General features: G+C 36.8%; 1 protein-coding gene across 6 annotated transcripts in view; it reads left to right on the plus strand.

Moving 5' to 3' along the window:
- The window catches only part of Dip2c (disco interacting protein 2 homolog C), a 408243-nt gene that overhangs the window by 266381 nt on the left and 123203 nt on the right, over window positions 1–18659 (plus strand). For all 6 annotated transcript variants that reach the window (XM_060372683.1, XM_060372685.1, XM_060372684.1 and 3 more), the window contains 3 exons: window positions 4487–4621; window positions 12331–12450; window positions 13835–14032. In XM_060372683.1, the coding sequence (XP_060228666.1) occupies window positions 4487–4621; window positions 12331–12450; window positions 13835–14032 (453 nt within the window). The remainder of the gene's footprint in view (window positions 1–4486; window positions 4622–12330; window positions 12451–13834; window positions 14033–18659) is intronic.

An 18659-nucleotide genomic window follows, 5' to 3' on the forward strand; every position in this document is an offset into this window, starting at 1 on the left:
AGCTATGATAAAGTATTCTGACCAAAAGCAACTTGGGAAGGGAGGGGTTTACTTCAGCTTACACTTCCAAATAATAATTCATCACTGAATTATTAGGGCAGAAGTTAGGGCAGAAATTGAATTGAAAACCTTGGGAAGAAAACTTCTTACCAGCTTATTCTCTGGCTTGCTTGGCTAGCTTCCAGCCCAAGACCTCCCACAGCTGGCTGGACCCTCCAATATCAATCATCAATTAAGACAGTTCTTAAGTCACATGGGCACAGGCCTGTCGAATTGAGTACAACTTCTTCGAATGAAGCTCCTTCCTCCCATATGTTATAGGTTGTGTGTCAAGTAGATACTAAAAAACCATATAAATCTGGAAACACTTCAAAGGCATCTGTCACTGTTCCTATTTTTTACACTATCACATATTTTGGAATCATTATTCACCCCCTCCTCACAGAAGTGGGAATCCTGCTTAATGTAAAGTCTCATTGGGTAGCCCTAATGATATCGTGTGTTGAAGTGCATGCCTAATGGGAATCAAATCAAAGCACAAGATGCTCAACCGCAGTGGTTGCTGTTGCGTTTCGGATCTTGTTCTTTTTTTTTTTTTTTTTTTTTTTTTTCGGATCTTGTTCTTTACACATTAGCATAAATTATGTTTTCTTTTGCAGTGGGATGCTTCAGAGGATATAGCGTTTGGCCATGAGGTAGTGGATTTCTAGAGAATTAGATCCTTTGGAGACATGAATGAGATCCTGTTTGGCAAAAGTACAGATGGGATGTGACAAGGCTAAATACAGAGTTGAAGGTGATAAACAGGCAACTTGGATGATTCTTTTTTTCCTTCTCCCACTCACAGGAGTGATTGGATGGCATGTCCTATCTCCTACTTCTCCGTCTAGTATTCATGTGTCTGTTCTTGACAAAGGCATACCTTCCTCAGGGTAGGATCTCAGAAACTGCTCCTAAGGATGTTTAGTAGTTTATCTGGCTGTTATAGTAAAACACCATAGATTGTGAGGCTTGAATGGGGGATATTTATGTTCCCACAGCTCTGGGACCTAGAAGTTTCAGATGTATAGGTACAGGTAGTGTTGAGTTCTCAGAGGCCTCTCTCCCTAGCTTGGCGAAAGCCATGTCTATTGTAATCTCCACTTGGCCTCTTCTCTGTTTATGTCTGTACCCTGATTCATTCATTCATTCATTCATTCATTCCTTGTTTCTTCCTTCTTCCTTTTTTCTTCCTTCCTTTACAAAATATTTATTTGCTCGTGGATTGCTTGTTTGTTGATTTGTTGGATATGCATGTTGAGAGTACATGTACACCATGGAATATACGTGGAGGTCAGAAGACAACTTTAGGAAGTCTGTTGTCTCTTTCCCACTTGGGGGCCCCAGATATAATAACAATGTCATCAGACTTCCTCAGTAATTCACTGAGTCATCTCTCTGGCCTGATCTCACTTTCTGATGAGACTATCAGTTATAATGGGTCAGGGTTCATCCCAGTAGCTTTGTTTTTTTATGTAACCATCTTCTAAATACCTCACCCTAAATATATAGCCACATTCTGATGTACTGAGAATTGGACTGCAAGCTGAGAATTCAGACCATGAAAGAGCAGTTACTCTTAGGAAGAAACATGGTGAATAGTCTGTTTGGGAGTGTATTACCACCTTTGACTCTACAAACCATCCCATGATTCAAGCCTCAAATTCCAACTGAATATAACTGGCTGTTGAATGTGCCTGTGTACATCATAGAATGGCACACTGTTGAGAATCTCTCCTCCAGTACAAGTGTGTGTACACAATGATAATGAAGTACAGCACTAGTGTATGTGCATTTCCTTCACTCCCACTGTACAGGTGAGTATAAGCGAGGTGTCTCCATTTTATAAAATAGGAAACAAAGGCGTGGAAGCTTGATTACAGAGCTTAGACCCATGTGATTCAGTCCTTTGCATATTTCTCAAACCTCTTGTTCAAGGATTTGGAATCAAGGGCTCCAGGGTTTGAAGCTTTCTCAGGAAGGCAGACTACTCCCTCCCAGCTACCGGTCTTTCTCCAACAGTGTTGCATAGTATGTGCAAGCTAATTTCTGTAGAAATTTAGTTATTATCCACATGTTTGATATTTGTGTATTTTGCCTACTTGACAAAATTTATTTGTAATACCCCTCCAAAGAGTGGAGCGCTTTCTGTCATTCATGAACATATGCAAAATCCCAAAACTCTTGTTGCCTGAAGTGCACATTTATATCTAAGGTCCAACAGGGTGGCCTTCACCTCCTTAGTTTAGTTCTCTGACTACAAAAGTATATATTTTTAAAGCTTGCTTGATGCCATGTTTTCCTATGTGGTGTTTTTGAGTGTTTATTGGTTCAAGCTTGTATGAAACAGAAGCTTACTATAAAGTTAAAGTAGGCAAAGAAAAAAGATTTTTCTGTATGGATATCACTGTGGTAGTTTGAGTAAGAATGGCCTCCATAGGCTCATATATTTGAGTGCTTGGTACCAGAGAGTGACACTTGTTGATGAGACCTGATAGTTTAGGGTCAAATAGAAAGGGAGGAGGACCTCCCCTATCAGTGGACTAGGGGAGAAGCATAGAGGGAGAAGAGGGAGGAAGGGTGGACTAGAGAGGAGATGAGGGAGGGGGCCATCGTCAGGATACAAATTAAATAAATTGTAATAAATGATAATTTTTAAAAAAGAAAAAAAAGGTTAAGATGTATGGCCTTGTTGGAGGAACTGTGTAACTGAGGGGTGAATTTTGAGGTTTCAAACGCCTGTGCTGGGCCAGGGAGGTGCACTCTCCCTGCCTACAGCTCAAGGTGAAGCTCTCTAGTACTCCTCTAGCACCATGCTTGTTCCTGTGCTCCTGTTATGATGATAATAGACTAAGCTTGAAATTAAGCCAGCCCCCAATTAAATGATTTCTTTTGTAAGAGTGTCTTGGTCAGGGTGTCATAGCCACAGCAATAGGACAGTGACTAAGACAGTCACCTTCAATAGCCAAAGACTATATACTTTTAATATTGAGCTGTATAAAGGAAGCAATGTAAGGTTTCCATGTAACATGCCTTAGTGTATCAAAATTAGCATTCTGATATGCATTGTTAAACTAACATATGTATAATTCATTGATCATTTCTTGATGTGGTTTTCTTGATGCCTTAATAATTTCAAAAGTTGTTCATTACTATTTAACCATTTAAGAGCTTAACTCTGAATCCTGTAGGGGAGGTTTGCACAGTTCCTTAGCCATGTGTACTGGATAGTTTTATTCCAAGTTGACACAAGTTAAAGTCATCTAAGAGGAGGAAACCTCATTTAAGAAAATGCCTCTACAGGATTGGACTGTAGGGCATTCTTTTAATTAGTGATTGATGAGGGAAGGCACCACCCATTTTGGGTAGTGCTGTCTCTGGGCTGGTCATCCTGGATTCTATAAGAAAGCAGACTGAGCAATCCAAGGGATATAAGCAGCACCCCTCCATGGCTTCTGTATCATCTCCTGCCTCCATATTTCTCCTTTTTTGAGTGCCTATCCTCAATTATTTGATGATGAACAATGCTATGGAAGTGTTATCCAAAAAATCCCTTTCCTTTCCAAGTTTCTTAGGTCAAGGTGTTTCATCACAGCAATAATAACCCCAAATAAGATAGCCATGGCATGACACTTAATACATATAAGATTATAAGCTTTTGAGCTACTATTTAGGATTATTCGTGTTTTAATTAAAATAGATAACTATTTCTTGATGCCTCTCACCATTTACCAGGAATATCTTGAGAATTTTGCATGTATTAATTTGTTTCATCTACCCAATCTCTAAGAGGATCGTGATCATTGCTTCAATTTGACAGGTAGGAAAAGAAGCACAGAGAGAGTAAATGCTTTCCAGGATCTCCTGGTATCAACAATGTTGTCCTTTAAGTCTTAGGCTCTCTGGGTTAAAACTTGAGTTATTTGTTGCCACTGCACTGTTGTTACTGAAAAAATGTGTCTTCTATGAACAAATACTTAACTCATAATATGTTATTCTTTGGTTATGTGAGACATTACTCTGGTTAAAATGCTACAGTGATTCATTGATCTTACTCTTGTTAGAAAATCAAATCAGAATATTTTACCTGTTTTTCTCTAGAGATGGCATATATTGTCTTATCTTAAATTAATCTTAAATTACCTTAAAATTAATCACCTTTGTTTAGGGAGTTCTGTGGCCAACTTTGGTTTAGAGTGATCTTTCTTCTTTTTTGTTCTCTAAGGCATGACCTTTTCATATATAGGCCTAGGCTGGCCTCAAAACTTAGGATCTTCATTGTATCTGCTTTCAAATGTTATAAATACAGGTTTGTGTAACCATGTTGGGTCAAAGCAATCCTTTTGTGTAAGTTTGTCACTTTCTAAACATTGTTGAGGCCCTATTACTTAGGCTTCAGAGTAACCATGAGGTTCATCAGAAAATTGTCTCCTGTGCTTCTTTACAGAAAATCATTCTGCACCTCCTGATGTAACCACATACACCTCAGAACACTCAATACAAGTGGAAAGGCCGCAGGGCTCTACCACATCCCGGACAGCACCAAAGTATGGCAATGCTGAGCTCATGGAGACTGGGGATGGTATGTCTTATAGTAAGCTGCTTCCTCCTGCGTGAGCTTTATGTCCTTACTGTGACAATTGGCCTTTTTGAGTGAATGTGCTACTTCTAGATATTCATTTCATAGCAGTTTTTTCAGGAACTTTCTTAGAAGGTGACCTGACTGAAAAATTAAGTCATCTCCAAATTGTCTAAGAACTTCTCCTTATAAAAAAAAGAATGTAAATATTGCAATAATTTATCCATGAGAAGAAAAAGATTTAATTAGGTGCTAATGATTTTACTAATGTCTAACTAATGTTGGTTGAGTCATTAGAGTCTTTAAGAAATTATAGTACAAGTGTTAAGAACTTGAATACCTACTTCAGAGGGCAAAATGAACTAAAATAGAAAAACAAAGTGATTTACAGGGTTATCGTTACGGCTTTTATTTTGGAAAAAGGAGACATCTTTTTTCCCTCAAAATTGGAAATAAATTAGTGCTTTGATAAAATATAGACTAAAAGGTTTCCCCTCGTCTGCATACTTTTAATCTTGATGATTTTTAGTAATATGAGTAGTGCCCAGTATTCAGTACAAATTCGCAAGCCTCAGATATGAACTTTCTGCTGTATTCTATTTTAATTGTGTTTCATTCCTGCGAGGGTCATAAAAGTTAGCATAGGATTTGCCAGTAAAATTAAACTTTTTAATTTTATGAAAAATGGGCAAAACAATACCAACATGCCACAATCCAAGTACCTTATAGTGTTTATTGATGTTGCTGTGATAACTAGGTGGTTCACAATTAAATACCTAGCTCTGGCCATATCTTTAATAAGCAGCATACTGTCTTCAGCATGGTTAAAGTCCTAATATTTGTTTTTTGTTGTTGTTGTTGTTTGTTTGTTTGTTTCCTCCAGTTTCTAATTTATTACATTAAGTTCTTTTGTATAGTAAGTATAGTCAACATTAGGTCATTCAAGTATGATACTGATTTTTTCTAGTACTTCTGATTATTTTTTTCATCCAGAATTGTTCTTACAAAGAACACACATAGGTTATTTATTTCTCCAGATCAAGAATAAAACACAGTTTTAATGCAGACTGTACCAGTTCCTACCTTCAGATAACTGTCCCAAAAGGGAGGAATGAGAGCATGGTTGAAAACACTGAACTAAAGCAAAATCACAATACAACAAGGCAAACTACAAATCTTCTAACTCTGCATCTAACATCAAAGGACTATTTGGATGTTGTACTTCTCCCAGCTTTGTGGCATGCAACATACATCTCTCTCCTGTACTGTTTGTACTTCATATGTGAAGTTTTTCTCAGCAGACATCCCATAGCTTTGGAGTCTTCAGTGCAATATAGGCTACACTTTCACAGCTCTGGGCCTCCATTTAATGACACTTCTGACACATTCCTGGCCTTAATGATTTTCTTTATCATTGGAAGAAGATTTACAACCCCCTTTGTCATGTATATGCATTGATAAAGCCAGAACCAATTGGCTGAAGTTCCCAATATTGCTGCCTGCTGTTTTCTGGAATCTGGCTCCTATTTGAATTATATTTGCATAAGCTTTGACTTGCTGAAGCTTTTTTAGGTGGAGAAAAATGCCTCAGGTTTTCTTTCTTTTACCATTTTCAGGAACCTATTGGGAACCATTGTTTTCAAACCACTACACAAATTAAGATATCTGCCAACATATCTACCAGTAGCTTAATCAATGTCAACCCAATGTTTTTTAATGGTAGCATTGAACTTCTAGCAACATTTACATAATACAACTGGAGTTTGGGTCGTGAGCCTAGCCTTTAACAGCTGAGCCATCTCTCCAGCCCACAACTGGAATTTTTTTTAATTCTTTATTAATTACATTTTATTCAGTTTGTATCCCCCCTGTGGTTTCCTTCCTCTTCCTGTCCCAGTCCCTCCATTCCTTCACCCTCTGTGTGCATTCCCCTCCCCAAGTCACTGATAGGGGAGGTCTTTTTTTCCTTCCTTCTGATCCTAGTCAATTAGGTCTCATCAGGAGTGGCTGCATTGTCTTCTTCTGTGGCCTGGTAATTCTGCTTCTCCCTCAGGGGGAGGTAATTAAAGAGCAGGCCAATCAGTTCATGTCAGAGACAGTCCCTGTTCCTATTACAATGGAACCCATTTGGATACTGAACTGCCATGGGCTATATCTTTGCAGGGGTCTTAGGTTATCTCCATGCATAGTCCTTGGTTGGAATAGCAGTCTCAGGAAAGACCCCTATACTCAGATTTTTTGGTTCTGTTGCTTTCCTTGTGGAGTTCCTGTCCTCTCCAGATCTTACTGTTTCCCACTTCTTTCATAAGATTCCCTGCACTCTGCCCAAAGGTTCCCTATAAGTCTCAGCATCTGCATTGATAGTCTGCAGGGCAGAGCCTTTCAGAGGTCCTCTGTGTCAGGCTCCTGACTTGTTCCCTCTTTTCTCCTCCTTCTGATGTCCAGCCTCTTTGCCTTTCTGGATAGGAATTGAAGATTTTAGCAAGAGTCCTCCCTCTTGATTAGTTTCTTTAGGTGTACAGATTTTAGTAGGTTTATCCTATTTTATATGTCTATATGAATGAGTATATACTGTGTGCATCTTTCTGCTTCTGGGATAGCTCACTCAGGATGATCTTTTCCAGATTCCACCATTTGCCTGCAAATTTTATGATTTCCTTGTTATTTATTGCTGAGTAATATTCCATTGTGTAGATATACCATAATTTGTGCATCCATTCCTCCACTGAGGGGCATCTGGCCTGTTTCCAGCTTCTGGATATTATACATAAGGCTGTTACAAACATGGTTGAGCAAATGTCCTTATTGTGTACTTGAGACTCTTGGGTATATGCCTAGGAGTGGTATAGCTGGATCTTGAGGAAGCGCTATTTCTAGTTGTCTGAGAAAGCGCCAGAGTGGTTGTACAAGTTTACATTCCCACCAGTAGTGGAGGAGGGTTCCCCTTTCTCCACAACCTCTCCAGCATGTGTTGTCTCTTGAGTTTTTGATCTTAGCCATTCTGATGGGTGTAAGGTGAAATCTTAGGGTCATTTTGATTTGTATTTTCCTGATGGCTAATGAGGTTGAGCATTTCTTTAAGTGTTTCTCTGCCATTTGATATTCCTCTATTGAGAATTCTCTGTTTAGCTCTGTACCCTATTTTTTAATTGGATTACTTAATTTTTTGCTGTTTAACTTTTTTAGTTCTTTCTATATACTGGATATTAGTTCTCTGTCAGATATAGGGTTGGTGAAGAACCTTTCCCAATCTGTACACTGTCGTTTTGTTCTGACAACAGTGTCCTTTGCTTTACAGAAGCTTTTCAGTTTCATGAGGTCCCATTTATTGATTGTTGCTCTTAGAGCCTGTACTGTTGGTGTTCTGTTCAGGAAATTGTCTCCTGTGCCAATGCGTTCAAGGGTCTTCCCCAATTTTTCTTCTAAGTGGTTTAGTGTGTCTGGTTTTATGTTGAGGCCTTTGATCCACTTGGACTTTAGTTTTGTGCAGGGTGATAAGTATGGATCTATTTGCATTTTTCTACATGTAGACATTCAGTTAGACCAGCACCATTTGTTGAAGATGCTGTCTTTTTTCCATTGAATGGTTTTGGCAACTTTGTCAAAAATCAGGTGTCCATAAGCATGTGGATTTATGTCAGGGTCTTCTATTTGATTCCATTGATCACCAGTCTGTTTCTATGCCAGTACCATGTAGTTTTTATTACTGTTTCTCTAGAGTACAGCTTGAGATCAGGGATGGAGATACCTCCTGAGAACCTTTTACTATAGAGAATTGTTTTAGCAATTCTGAGTTTCTTGTTGTTCCATATGAAGATGAGAATTTTTCTTACAAGGTTTGTAAAGAATTGTGTTGGTAATTTGATGGGAATTGCATTGAATCTGTAGATTGCTTTTGGTAAGATGGCCATTTTTACTATATTAATGCTGCCAAGCCATGAGCATGGGAGATCTTTCCATCTTCTGATATCTTCTTCTAATTCTTTCTTCATAGACTGGAAATTTTTTTCATGCAAGTCTTTGACTTGCTTGGTTAGGTTTACACCAAGGTACTTTATGTCTTTTGTGGCTATTGTGAAGGGTGTTGTTTCCCTAATTTCTTTCTCAGCCTTTTTGTGTTTTGTATACAGGAGGGCTACTGATTTTTTTGAGTTAATTTTGTATCCGGCCACTTTGCTGAAGGTGTTAATCAGCTGTAGCAGTTCCCTGGTAGGATTTTTGGGGGCACTCAGGTATACTATCATATCATCTGCAAATAATGATATTTTGACTTCTTCCTTTCCAATTTGTATCCCCTTGATCTCCTTCAATTGTCTTATTGCTCTAGCAGGGACTTCAAGAACAATGTTGAAGAGATATGGAGAGAGTGGGCAGCCTTGCCTTGTCCCTGATTTCAGTGGGATTGATTTAAGTTTCTCTCCATTGTGTTTGATATTGGCTATAGGCTTGCTGTATATTGCCTTTACTATGTTCAGGTATATGCCTTGTATCCCTGATAAGACTTTAAACATGAATGGATGTTGGATTTTGTCAAATGCCTTTTCAGCATCAAAGGAGATGATCATGTGGTTTTTCTCCTTCAGTGTTTATGTGGTGGATCACATTGATGGATTTCCGTACAATGAACCACCCCTGCATGCCTGGGATGAAGCCTACTTGGTTGTAGTGGATGATATCTTTGATGTGTTCTTGGATTCAGTTTGCAAATATTTTGTTGAGTATTTTTGCATCAATGTTCATAAGGGAGATTGACCTGAAATTCTCTTTCTTTGTTGGGTCTTTGTGAGGTTTAGGTACTAAGGTTACTGTGGCTTCATAGAATGAGTTTGGTGGTGTTCCTTCTGTTTCTATTTTATGGAATAGTTTGAAGAGTATTGGTGTTAGCTCTTCTTTGAAGGTCTGGTAGAATTCTGTGCTGAAAACATCTGGCCCTGGGCTTTTTTTTTTTTTTTTTTTTTTTGCATGGTAGACTTTTAATGACAGCTTCTATTTCCTTAGGGGATATAGGACTATTTAATTGATTTACATGGTCTTGATTCAGCTTTGGCATGTGGAATCGGTGAAGAAAATTGCCCATTTCATTTAGATTTTCAAGTTTTGCGGCATATAGGCTTTTGAAGTAAGTCCTAATTATTGTTTGAATTTCTTCAGTGTCTGTGGTTATATCCCCCTTAACATTTTGGATTTTGTTGATTTGGATAGTGTCTCTCTGCCTTTTAGTTTGGCTAAGGGTTTGTCTATCTTGTTGATTTTCTCAAAGAACCAGCTCTTGCTTTCATTGATTCTTTGAATTGTTTCTAATTTATTGATTTCAGCCCTGAGTTTGATTATTTCCAGCTGTCTACTCCTGTTTGGTGTGTCTGCTTCTTTTTTTTCTAGGGCTTTTAAGTGAGCCATTAAGTTGCTTCCATGCAATTTTTCGAATTTCTTCTTGAAGGCACTTAGTACTATGAACTTTCCTCTTAGCACTGCTTTCATTGTGGCCCATAAGTTTGGATATGTTGTGATTTCATTTTCATTGAATTCTAGGAAGTCTTTACTTTCTTTCTTTATTTCTTCTCTGACCCAGCTGTCATTTAGTCCAAGTTGTTCAGTTTCCATGGGTGTGTAGGCCTTTTGCTATTTTTGTCATTGAGGTACAGCTTTAGTCCATGGTGATCAGATAGAATACAAGGGATTATTTCAATCTTCTTGTATCTGTTGAGGCTTGCTTTGTGACCAACTATATGGTCTATTTTGGAGAAGGTTCCATGAGGTGCTGAGAAGAAGGTAAATTCTTTTGTGTTTGGGTGTAAGGTTCTGTAAATGTCTGTCAGGTCCATTTGATTCATGACTTGTGTCAGAGTTATTGTTTCTTTGTTTAATTTCTGTTTTGTTGACCTGTCCTTTGTTGAGAGTGGGGTGTTGATGCCTCCCACTATTAATGTGTGGAGATCTATATGTGGTTTAAGTTTTATTAAAGTTTCTTTTACAAATGTGGGTGCCCTTGCATTTGGGGCATAGGTGTTCAGGATTATGATATCTTCCTGGTGGATTTTTCCCTTGATGAGTATGAAGTGTTCTTCCCTATTTCTTTTGATTAATTTTAGTTGAAAATGTAATTTATTATATATTAGAATGGCTACTCTTGCTTGCTTCTTGGGTCCATTTCCTTGGAAAACCATCTTCCATCCCTTTACTCTCAGGTATTATCTATCTTTGTGATTTAGGTGTGTTTCTTGTATTGAACAGATTGTTGGGTCTTGTTTACGCATCCATTCTGTTAGTCTGTGTTTTTTTTTATTAGAGAATTGAGTCCATTGATATTGAGGGAGATTAATGAGCAGTGTCTGTTAGATCCTTTGATGTTGATGTTGGCTGTGGTAGTGTGTTTGTGTGTTTGGCTACTTTTTGTTTTGCTTAGTGAGGTTATTTATTTCCTCTGTTTTCTTGAAAGTGGTTAGTTTTCTTGGGTTGTATTTTTCCTTCTAGTATCTTTTGTAACGCTGGATTTGTGTGTAGGCATTGTTGAAATTTGTTTTTGTCGTTGAATATCTTTATGAGGACTGAGAGTTTTGATGGGTGCAGTAGCCTAGGCTGACATCTGTGTTCTCTTAGGGTCTGCATGATATCTATCCAGGCTCTTCTGGCTTTCATAGTTTCTGTTGAGAAGTCAGGTGTGATTCTTATGGGTTTGCCATTATATGTTACTTGGCCTTTTTCCCTTGCAGCTTTTAGTATTTTTTCTTTGTTCTCTATACTTACCGTTTTGATTTTTGTGTGACGGGAGGATTTTCTTTTCTGGTCTAATTTATTGGGTGTTCTGTAGGCCTCTTGTATTCTTATAGGCCTCCCCTTTAAGTTGGGGAAATTTTCTTCTATGATTTTGTTGAAAACATTTTCTGGGCCTTGGAGGAGGGAATCTTCTTTTTCCTCTATTTCTATTATTCTTAGGTTTTGTTTTTTTATGTTGTCTTGGATTCCTTGGATGGTTTGTGTCAGGAATTTTTTAGATTTATTATTTTCTTTGACGGATACATAGATTCCTTCCATTGTATCTTCCACACCTGAGATTCTAATATTTCTTATTCATAAATATACATTAAAACAGTAGCCATCCCATTTCTTACAGAATTGGCTGTCCTTCTATTGTACCGAGTTGGCTAGTTCTACAGTATAACCATTGTTGAAACTGATTATTGATATTATTCTTGTCATTATTTTTAAAACTTTTGTCTTCTTTGAAATATGGCAAGTTTCAGAATTAAATATCTGTCAGAACTGGATAAATTCTGACTACTGTATGTAGTCCAGTGTTTCTTACTGTACACACCCTCACCTCAGAATCATTCCCAGGGTTTTTACTAACATTCGCACCTAAGCTTCTAAATTGCTGGTCTTGGATTCATCTGAACCAAACTGATTGGGACTAATTGATGAGACAATACTATGTTTAGATATTGAGAATTATGGCTATTTTTACATGTTTTCAGAGTTATAATTATTTTTCAATTCTAAAAGTATATTTTAAGACAAAAAATTTGTTTGATGTGATGAGGGTACGGATCAGAGCTTAGACACTTTTTCTAGCATGGATAAGCTCTATTCCTACTACAGGAAACAAAAGTACTGTTATTTGCGAATTTCTTCATAAGTTCTTTTATTTTTTTCCAGAGTTTTTTTATTTTTTATTTATTTTTATTATTATTAACACTGTGGTTCCTATTTTTCAGGTGTACCAGTAAGTAGTCGGGTATCAGCAAAAATTCAGCAGCTTGTTAATACCCTTAAACGACCGAAGCGGCCACCATTGCGGGAATTCTTTGTTGATGACTTTGAGGAATTGTTAGAAGGTAATTTTTTTCTACCTCTTTTATGAGGTTTTATAGTTCTTTATATAATGCTGCATTCTGAGTAAAGTGACTTTATTTTGTTAAGAGTGGTAATCTTGTCTTCCCTCAATAATAGAGTTCTAAGTCAGAGTGTAGGTTGCTGTTCCCATTGCATATCTGAATGGTACACCAAGTACTGAGCAGTTAGAGCTTTGAATCCATCTGCCCCCTCAGTGGAATGTAACTCTGTTCTGTGATTTAGGCCTCTTTGTAAGGACTTAGTGCCATGATATCAAAGCAAAATGAAATTATAGCAATCCTTGGCTCAAAGCCAAAGGTTACTTTCTACACAAGTTGATGAGATTGGAGAAGCATTCTGGGGACTCTGTCCCCACCTTACTTAGAATGAATGGGGAGGCTTCAACTAGACAACTTAAAATTGAAACAAAATAGATCTGTATTTGGATCAAACCCAAACTTCTTTTTATTTGTGAACTGAATTTAAGACTCATCTGAGGAATGGGGAGATAGATGCCTAAGGGGATAAAGTACTTGGGTACAAGTGTGAAGATAGGATTTCAGATCACTGGAATTCATGTACAGTGAGGTTTTGGAAAGTACAGATGAGGTCACCAGAGAAATCTGGTGAGTGACACTGGCCTCATTTGTGAGTTCTGGGTTGAGGAATACTGGAAGACAATTGCTCACATCAATCTACAGCCTGCACATGTACACTCATGTATACACATGACCACATATCCACACATGCACATCATGCATATATACACATGAAAATGGAGAAAATGGAAAAATTTATGGAAGACTCAATTGGTTTTCTGGATAGCAAGTTGAAGTAATAACTCAAACTCTGACAGAATACTTTTCTAGAAATAGGGGAAATGATTTCAGTTTCGTACCTATCTAAACTAAAAGAAGAGGGACAGTGTATTCTTTTGATGAGGCATTTAGTTTTACTCATGAAAATACTTTCACCGTGCTTTTGTTATTCACAGTATTTGTAGATGATTTCTGCCTGTACTTGCCATTTAAAGGGAAAAATATAATGTAAGAGTTGAGCCTTTTGGAGTTTTGAATACTGTGTGCTAACAATTAGAACTTTAAACCCATGCATTTAAATGTGAGACTGTAGGCATATGGTTCAGTTTTGTCTGTTATCCACAAATGTTCTCACACCCACCTAAGTTTTCCATTCTGTGTTGCCTTGGAAATTGTAAGAGTTCAATGCTTTTGTTACATCCAGAATGGTTTGATTCTAGAAAAGCACATTTGCTTTCAGCTGATACACTTATGGTTTAAGTATGAATCTCTTAGTTTTTTGTTATAAACAACTAAAAAACAAAATCATACTAAATGAATGTATTTTTCTTTAAAATCTTGTATTTAGTTCAACAACCAGATCCAAACCAACCAAAGCCAGAGGGCGCCCAGATGCTGGCCACAAGAGGGGAGCAGTTGGGAGTAGTCACAAACTGGCCACCCTCTTTAGAAGCTGCACTACAACGATGGGGGACCATCTCACCGAAGGCCCCCTGCCTGACCACTATGGACACAAATGGAAAACCTCTGTACATCCTCACTTATGGTAATCCCATAATGTCACTTATAGAAATCCTATAAGGTTCACTCTCCGTCCTTTGCTATCCCTGCACATAACTGCTACTGAAGGGAGGAGGAAAAAACACATTTGGGTGACGCATTTATATTTGGGGTGCCTTTTTTTTTCTGATTTAAAAGTAGATGAAACTTTAAAGAAATTTTTAGTAAAATTTGTGTTGGGATTTCAATATTTGCACTTTACTTTTAGAATTCTGACTTTTTAAACTTCAGAGATTCTAGTCTTCTATTATTTCAACATTTAGATTCACAGCATTTATGATTGTGTCTGACTGGCTCCACTTTCACATCTCTCACTCAGAAACAGCAAAATCTGGATACACAGTACAAAAAGCCAGAGAAACAGGTTTCACTTAATTCTTCTCACAGTCTAGTTAATGCAGACTAAACTTTTGCACAAGGCCAGCTGTGCTTGAGAGCGGTCTTTTTCTTAGTCTCATCACCATGGAGAATACAGATTACAGTTATTTTCATACTACTGGCTTCAGCTTTTCAAAGAATTAATAAACTCCATAGCTACAAGAACAAATGCCTCATTTACATCTGCATGTATGACATTAGACAGTGTTTTTTTGTTTGTTTGTTTTTGTTTTTTTTTTTAACTGTGGCTTTGTTTTTGTATCACAAACACTTTGGATAATTTTGAGGAATGAGCTTGAGTTTTAAATTAGTAACCAAGGTTAAGAGTCAGATGTTATGTTAAGTAATGGAACTAAGAATAACCCAGCATTTTGGGAGTGGTACCACAGCTGCACCTGTACATTTCATACCAAAGTGGGATTTTGGCTTAGGAGTATTTGGGGTTTGGCAGTAGTTTTTTACAGTCCCTTTATATTTGTGGCTATTTTGGACATTTTAAAATAGATAGAAAATATTATCTGTGACTTAGCATGAGCTTTGGTGTGTGTGTGTGTGTGTGTGTGTGTGTGTGTGTGTGTTTTAAGTGTGTTGTTAGAAAAGAGAAGACTTTTTCTGTGTGACCCTCATGCCTGGCCAAATTAATTCTGAAACCTAATTATGTATTTGGAGTTGGTGATGCTTTACAGCCAATGCCTCCTACCTGTGTATGTGTGTGTGTCTGTTGAGGGTAGGGGCAACCCTAGCACCAGCTTTTGTGTTTATTCCAGAAGTTGTGTGCATTCTGGTGACCTGCAATCATTGACTAAGTTTAAGAAGATTAAGTTTGTGCTGTACATGGTGCAGCACTTTGGCTTGGGAAGTCAGAGTTGAATGAAACTGAGTTCTCAAGAAGTCTGTCATACAAGAGTAAAACTGTAGCTCCTCTCTGTTGACTGTTTGAGGAAGCTAGTGCTTGCTTCTTTGCCCTACTGATAAGGCTATGATAAGTTTGAGGTACAAGAAATAGATTTTTGCTTTGAGCAATATTTATTCTTACATATGCATCACACCTGTACCCAGAATGTTGTAACTCCTGCTTGTAAGTCAGTTATATTTTGCTGTATTTTAACATTGTCAGTCATATGCTAGGGGGTCAATCTTCATTTTTGCTTGTTAAGAATATATTACAAAGTATTCAAATGTAAGAAATTTTTAAATCTTACCTTATACGTATGTAAGTGTTGGCTGACACAATGAATACTATATATGTGTTATCTGTGAGAAACAAAAATAAATGAACCATAAATTGGTTATTTCTGAGAAAACACAAAGAAAACAAAGCTCATTAAATATGAGTTGTTCTAATGCCTGAGCAAATTGATATAATTGAAGGGCTATAGTATTTAAAGCCTTCAAGTATCCCTGTATCCCCAAATTTAATTTTCTGTCAAGTCCTGAGGCAGCAGAATTCTTGTCTGAAAAATTTAGACTTATTTAGTAGAAAACATAGAGTAAACTTATAAAAGATCTGATACTTGTCTTCAAATTGCAATAGAAATAGGAAGTATATGAAATAGCACTCATGAAACACCATAATCTTAATTACTGAAAATAAACCATGCTGCACAGTGCTTTTTTTTTTTTTTTCATTTCTCACATGGTAGAAACTACCATCTTTATACCTCCTCTTGTTTTGTTAACATACCTTTAAGTACATTTTGCTTTTCTAATACATAAGCGTTCCTATTTATCTTTTTATTTTAAAATATCTAATATCATACATCCATGTGACATATTTTGATCAAATCTATTTCGCATTCTTTTCCTTTCAATTCCTTCCCTATCTCCACTACCTATTTTTACTCACAGCTTAATGTGCTTATTTTTTTTTTCCTCTGATACCCACTGAGTTCATGTAAAGCTATCTATATATGCGTGGCCATAGGACCATACACTGGAGCATGTGTAGCTTCTCAGTGCCTGAGTCCCTGAAGAAAACTGACTCTTCTGACCCTAGGAGACATTAGTTGCCAATAGCTCATCAGGTAGAGGATGGAACTTCATGAGCTCCTCCTCATCCATTCTGAGTTACTTCAGGTATGGCAAGGATTTAGCTGCCTGAGTTAGGAATTCATCTTTCCACCACCTTACTGTTGTTGCTGGTAAGTCTGTCCTATTCTTGCTCCAGTTCTATAGATGATGTGCACTTCTAATAACTGTATTACTCCTTCCATTTCCATTTATGTTTTTTCTCTGCAGTTACATTCTCTGCACAGTAGTCTAGATCTGATTAAACTCCAAGAGAAGCTAAAGAGACTCATCCTTGTCAACCACACTGGAAGTGCTTATTCTCTTTGATTATACTGGCAACTGTACTTAATTCAGTTTCCTTTTCTGTGAAAATTACAAGATGTGAAAATACTAAGTATATTTGAAGAATTTTGCTCAAAGTTTGCATTTTACACTTTTCACGAGAGTCTATGTAAAACTAGGTTGTGTGTGATTGCATAATGATAACAACTTCTAAGAGTCTCAGCAGAAAATGAAGTTGAAGCATTTAGCTAACTGTAATAGTTTTAATTGACTGGTTTGTTTACGGCATATTACTTTTTCTTTGATTCAGTGACAACAAATTGAAATTATTTAGCTATAATAGTTCCCTAGTTTTGTTCACAGTAAGGAAGGTCTGAAGTCTTAAAATATTTATGGGAAAAAACCCAACTCCCTGTATTGTTTATCGTGAGCTGATGATCATTGATAGATAAGTATACTCCCCAAATAAGATATCAAGTGACCTTATAGATCTATAGGGTTGAGATGAGGAAGAGAACATGAATGAAATTTTAACATCTAATAATGAAATACTTTAGAGTTATGTTGAGTTGCATACCATGAATGTGGACTTGATTGGTTCTTACCTATGACATTAATGACTTTCCCCCACTAGGTGTTTAGCATATACTGAGAATCAGGAAATATTCTGGGAATTAGATTAATGAGAGATAAAGCATTCTCCTTGTTCACTATCCACTAAGGGGCACATAAGTAGATGAATACTGTGAATGGTAAATAATAGCAACATTAACGCCAGTAGCTACAGTTCTAATATGAAATAAAACAAAGGTTTGTTGTTTTTTTTTTTTTTAATTTGTTTGCTTTGATTTGGTTGGTTAGTTTTTTAATTTAAAAAAAAATGTGTTATAAGCCAAAGAAAGTTCTGTTTACCCAAGAAAACTAGACATTGACTATATTGAGATGTAATTAGATTGATCTGCATTACATAACTTTTACATGAATGTTTTGGCCAGAACTTTGATTCATTTTGAAAGCTCTTAATAGTTGAGTATCTTAGACTGTGCTGTAAAATGCCTTATATATAGAGTACTCTCTTTAGATTTGAAATCTGTTTTCCTTTATGCTCATGATGTGTTCATGATTACCTGGAAATGTAGGAGCATAGGATTGAGGCTTGGAATGTCAAAGTCTTTCAGAGTTTATTTCTGTTATTAAATAAAATTTCTAGAAACTTTTAAGGGAAAAAAACCTGCCTTAAAACTTAACATTTTTTTATATTTGCATTTGACTTAAATTTTTTTTCTAGAGTTCAGAATTTTAAAATTGATTATAAAAATTTGCATTTTTTTCAAGTGCATAGGTTCTTCATCCAAAATCTCCAAGCTCCAAGATTAGAAAATGTTCACTCAGAAGTTTACAGCTTGCAGGGGATCAGGCTTTGAATGACCAGTCGGAGCAATTTTTACCGAGTTTGTGTTCATTGCCCAAGACAGTGCACCATTAAGAGATGGATAGAGCTTTTAATACTCTCACTGGGACTCCATATTAATCCATTAGAAATACAGATTTTTAAAAAATTTTAAGCTAGGACTTTATAATAAGTGCTTCATATACTAAGAGGAATTAAAAAATGTTAAGGCCTTGTTCTGATTATCCTCTGTTAATGTGACTGTCTTTAGTACTTATTTTTTATCCTGATTGTAGGAACTTAAATGAAAAATAAAAACAACAAAATTAAAAATAAAAACAAAATCTTGGGTAAACTTTGTCTGTGAAAGAGGATATTTCAGATCCTATCCTTACCATCTTGTTGCTGTATACTATTAACTAATGAGAAACTTGTGGCCTCATGTCCCATCAACTCCTTCCTTGTCATAGGCCAAGCACAATAAAGGCTAAATATGCTACAATTAAATTTTCCTGTCTCTCTCTCCTCTCCCTCTCCTCCTCTCCTTTTCCCT

The sequence above is a fragment of the Meriones unguiculatus genome, chromosome 19, assembly GCF_030254825.1.
Source record: "Meriones unguiculatus strain TT.TT164.6M chromosome 19, Bangor_MerUng_6.1, whole genome shotgun sequence".
Taxonomy (NCBI): domain Eukaryota; kingdom Metazoa; phylum Chordata; class Mammalia; order Rodentia; family Muridae; genus Meriones; species Meriones unguiculatus.